This window comes from Lottia gigantea (genome assembly GCF_000327385.1).
Source record: "Lottia gigantea unplaced genomic scaffold LOTGIsca_147, whole genome shotgun sequence".
In the NCBI taxonomy this organism is placed as follows: Eukaryota; Metazoa; Mollusca; class Gastropoda; family Lottiidae; genus Lottia; species Lottia gigantea.
The window spans coordinates 184,333-188,907 of NW_008707746.1; the positions used below are offsets into that span (position 1 = coordinate 184,333).

The following is a 4,575-nucleotide window of genomic DNA, read 5'->3' on the forward strand; positions in this document are numbered from 1 at the left end:
GATAATGTTATGCAATTGATAATGGTTAGCAATTGATAATGCAATTGATAATGTTTAGCAATTGATAATGTTGTGCAATTGATAATGGTTAGCAATTGATAATGTTATGCAATTGATATTGGTTAGCAATTGATATTGGTTAGCAATTGATAATGTTTGGCAATGGTAAGCAATTGAAAATGGTGGGGATCCTCCATTTAAAAGTAGTACTGATACTCTTGGCATGACATGGCATTGCTAAAATAGTCACAATTGATATGTTGTGAAATAGTCACAATTGATATGTGGTGGTTTAGTACCAATTGATATGTTATGGTTATAGTACCAATTGATATCTTGTGATATAGTCACAATTGATGTGTTGGGTATAGTACCAAATAGTACCAATTGATATGTTGTGGTTATAGTACCAATTGATATGTTGTGGTTATAGTACCAATTGATATGTTGTGGTTATAGTCACAATTGATATGTTGTGGTTATAGTACCAATTGATATGTTGTGGTATAATACCAATTGATATCTTGTGATATAGTCACAATTGATATCTTGTGATATAGTCACAATTGATATCTTGTGATATAGTCACAATTGATATCTTGTGATATAGTCACAATTGATATCTTGTGATATAGTCGCAATTGATATGTTATGGTATAGTACCAATTGATATCTTGTGATATAGTCACAATTGATATGTTATGGTATAATACCAATTGATATCTTGTGATATAGTCACAATTGATATCTTGTGATATAGTCACAATTGATATCTTGTGATATAGTCACAATTGATATGTTATGGTATAGTACCAATTGATATGTTATGGTTATAATACCAATTGATATATTGTGATATAGTACCAATTGATATGTTCTGGTATAGTACCAATTGATATCTTGTGATATAGTACTGATGTTCTTGGCATGACATGGCATTGCTAAAATGTGCACAAACTATCTTTTTCATCCAAAATTGGGGAATAATTTTGTTGAAATTTCATTGGTTTGGAAAGTGTCTAGATTAAATGTAAAATTATAAAACTTTTTTTTTTATTAATGCTAAATCATTTTTATGGCTATTTTGAAAGTGATATAATAGTCCACACACTCCAGTTCACGTACAAATAATCAGTAGAATTCGATTTACTGACAACTAAACTAAGAAGACCAAAGTTATTGATTGGCAATAGAGGTCTGGACGATTCACTCTACATATACATCAATAAGTGAAGGCTACTATAAAATGTATAGGAGCTTGGTCTAATTAGCGCCCACACATTTTGAGAAAAGGCAACAAGAAGACTCCCAAGACATATCGAAATTATGGCGGTTTTCGCAGCAAACCTAGGCCCTCACGAAAGTGAAAATTAGGTTGCATTTGCAGAATTAACCTAGAAACCTATTTAGAAACCTATTTAGATGTAAAGCCCGAGAGTTCAAACTTGTAATATTGTATTTCTAACCAATTACTATACCCCATCATTGCTTCACACAAAAATCAATATTATTCAAGATGGCTGCCATAGATTATACCTTACTATTGATTTCTGCCTTGAAGCCATGGTGATACTTGCACAGGTTTTCCATATATAGTAGTACTCCATTAGACCATCTTTTCATTGATGAATTTAGAATTCGGAGTAAAAATCCAATTTATTCCAGTTGTATAGGAATTTAGCTATATTCACACTCTGGCATTGTGGCAGGAATAATTCTGTGACTTTCAGGAATACCGATATATTGAGTTTATGAGGATTCTACAGGGTTATTTTTGAAAGTATTGGTAAATCAGAATCTAGTATATTGAAATATTTGTCGATATTCCATCAACTGACGTAAATCATTTCTTATTCTCGGAAGGAAAATGGCGGGTAAGTGGTCCGATATTGTGAAATCTATGAGTAAGAATTGAGTTAAGATATGTATTTTGACGTAACATTCTAAGTTTTGTCATCAATTAAGGTATTATGATGTCGTTTTTCCATGAAACTAGTTTGGATGGTAAACTACAACCGACATTGGACTAGAGCTGACTGTTAAATTACTAGGTCAATAAAATCTAGTTAGTATTTGATAGTACCGATGTCCTAGATGGATTATATTAGTACTTAAACAGGTAAACAGATATCATTTTAGTCTTACAATCTCAAGGTCATCTGAGTGGTAAATTTACTTAAAGATGGGTTCCCTTATTTTTATTTATGAAATATAATGCTAATACTTATATGAATAGAAAGTAGAGGTGTTTGTCTCACATGTCCATAATTAATTCATGATTAGCTAAATTAGAAGAGAATTAATAACAGAATTCCAATGAGTGACCGATCAAGAAAGGTCAAAAAGTTTTTTTTTGTTTATACAGACTGTAAATACATGGACATTTATGATTTGTTAAAACATTTAATTATATGCAATAAGAACATAATGATATGATTAAGAATACATGATCATTCATTAGAAACACCAATTAATCAAATAGTTTGCTTAATTTGACACTAAAAAATAAGGAAACCCATCTTTAAAGGGGAAGTATGCACTAGCTAAAGAAAGAAGTCTTTCTCCTTTCATTGGTTCACACAAATTGTCAATTTTTGATTTAAAATTGTAAAACTATTCTTGGCTTTTCAATAGTGGGAGTAAGTCTTGTTTCATGAACTTCATCTGCTAATAACTTCTTACAAAAAAGTCCAGTTTTCAACATTTTTTCACCAAAACATACAGTTTTTACTGTACAGTTTTGCCTGCAGGAAATTGGCATCTACTCCCACTTTAAGATGGGTTCCCTTATTTTCATTTATGAAAATGAAAATGCTAATACTTATATGAATAGAAAGTAGAGGTGTTTTAATGACCTGGAAAAATACCAGTTTGTCTCACATGTGCATAATTCATTAGAAACATCAATTAATCAAATAGTTTGCTTTATTTGACACTAAAAAACAAGGAAACCCATCTTTAAAAGCACTAAATTTTCAGCAGTATTATGTGAATACTATGATAGCCTAAAAGCTGACTTCACATACTAATCATGAATTTAATTTCTGTTCTGACAGAATTGCACTAGACATCAATTTCAAGGTCACTAGATTATTCAACCAATCAAATAATCTGCACACTCAATAATTGATGTAAATTCAAAATATTGATGTAACTCTGCCTTTTAATGAGAGGTTGATTAAATGCAGATATCTTGTGATATAATCTCAATTGATATGTTATGGTATAGTACCAATTGATATCTTGTGATATAGTCACAATTGATATCTTGTGATATAGTCACAATTGATGGTATAGTACCAAATAGTACCAATTGATATGTTATGGTAAAGTATCAAATAGTACCAATTGATATGTTGTGGTACCAATTGATATGTTATGGTATAGTACCAAATAGTACCAATTGATATGTTATGGTATAGTACCATATAGTACCAATTGATATGTTATGGTATAGTGCCACATAGTACCAATTGATATGTTATGGTATAGTACCAAATAGTATCAATTGATATGTTATGGTATAGTGCCACATAGTACCAATTGATATGTTATGGTATAGTACCAAATAGTACCAATTGATATGTTATGGTAAAGTACCTAATAGTATCAATTGATGTGTTATGGTACAGTACCAAATAGTACCAATTGATATGTTATGGTACAGTACTAATTGATATGTTATGGTAAAGTACCACATAGTATCAATTGATATGTTATGGTCTAGTACCAAATAGTATCAATTGATGTGTTATGGTATAGTACCAAATAGTATCAATTGATATGTTATGGTATAGTACCACAAAGTATCAATTGATATGTTATGGTAAAGTACCAAATAGTATCAATTGATATGTTATGGTAAAGTACCAAATAGTATCAATTGATGTGTTATGGTATAGTATCAAATAGTACCAATTGATATGTTGTGGTAAAGTACCACATAGTACCAATTGATATGTTATGGTAAAGTACCAAATAGTATCAATTGATGTGTTATGGTACAGTACCAAATAGTACCAATTGATATGTTATGGTACAGTACCAAATAGTACCAATTGATATGTTATGGTATAGTACCAAATAGTATCAATTGATATGTTATGGTCTAGTACCAAATAGTATCAATTGATATGTTATGGTATAGTACCAAATAGTATCAATTGATATGTTATGGTATAGTACCAAATAGTATCAATTGATATGTTATGGTATAGTACCAAATAGTATCAATTGATATGTTATGGTATAGTATCACATAGTACCAATTGATATGTTATGGTATAGTACCAAATAGTACCAATTGATATGTTATGGTAAAGTATCAAATAGTACCAATTGATATGTTATGGTACAGTATCAAATAGTACCAATTGATATGTTATGGTAAAGTATCAAATAGTATCAATTGATATGCTATGGTAAAGTATCAAATAGTACCAATTGATATGTTATGGTAAAGTATCAAATAGTATCAATTGATATGTTATGGTATAGTACCACATAGTACCAATTGATATGTAGGGTAAAGTATCAAATAGTACCAATTGATATGTTGTGGTAAAGTATCAAATA

General features: G+C 30.0%; 1 protein-coding gene across 1 annotated transcript in view; it reads left to right on the forward strand.

Moving 5' to 3' along the window:
- Positions 1-1,867: 1,867 nt before the first annotated feature.
- Positions 1,868-4,575, forward strand: part of LOTGIDRAFT_238473 (hypothetical protein) — a gene marked incomplete at its 5' end in the record, with an annotated part of 11,359 nt that continues 8,651 nt past the window's right edge. The window contains one exon of the mRNA XM_009050214.1: positions 1,868-1,874. Coding sequence (XP_009048462.1) covers positions 1,868-1,874 — 7 coding nt within the window. The remainder of the gene's footprint in view (positions 1,875-4,575) is intronic.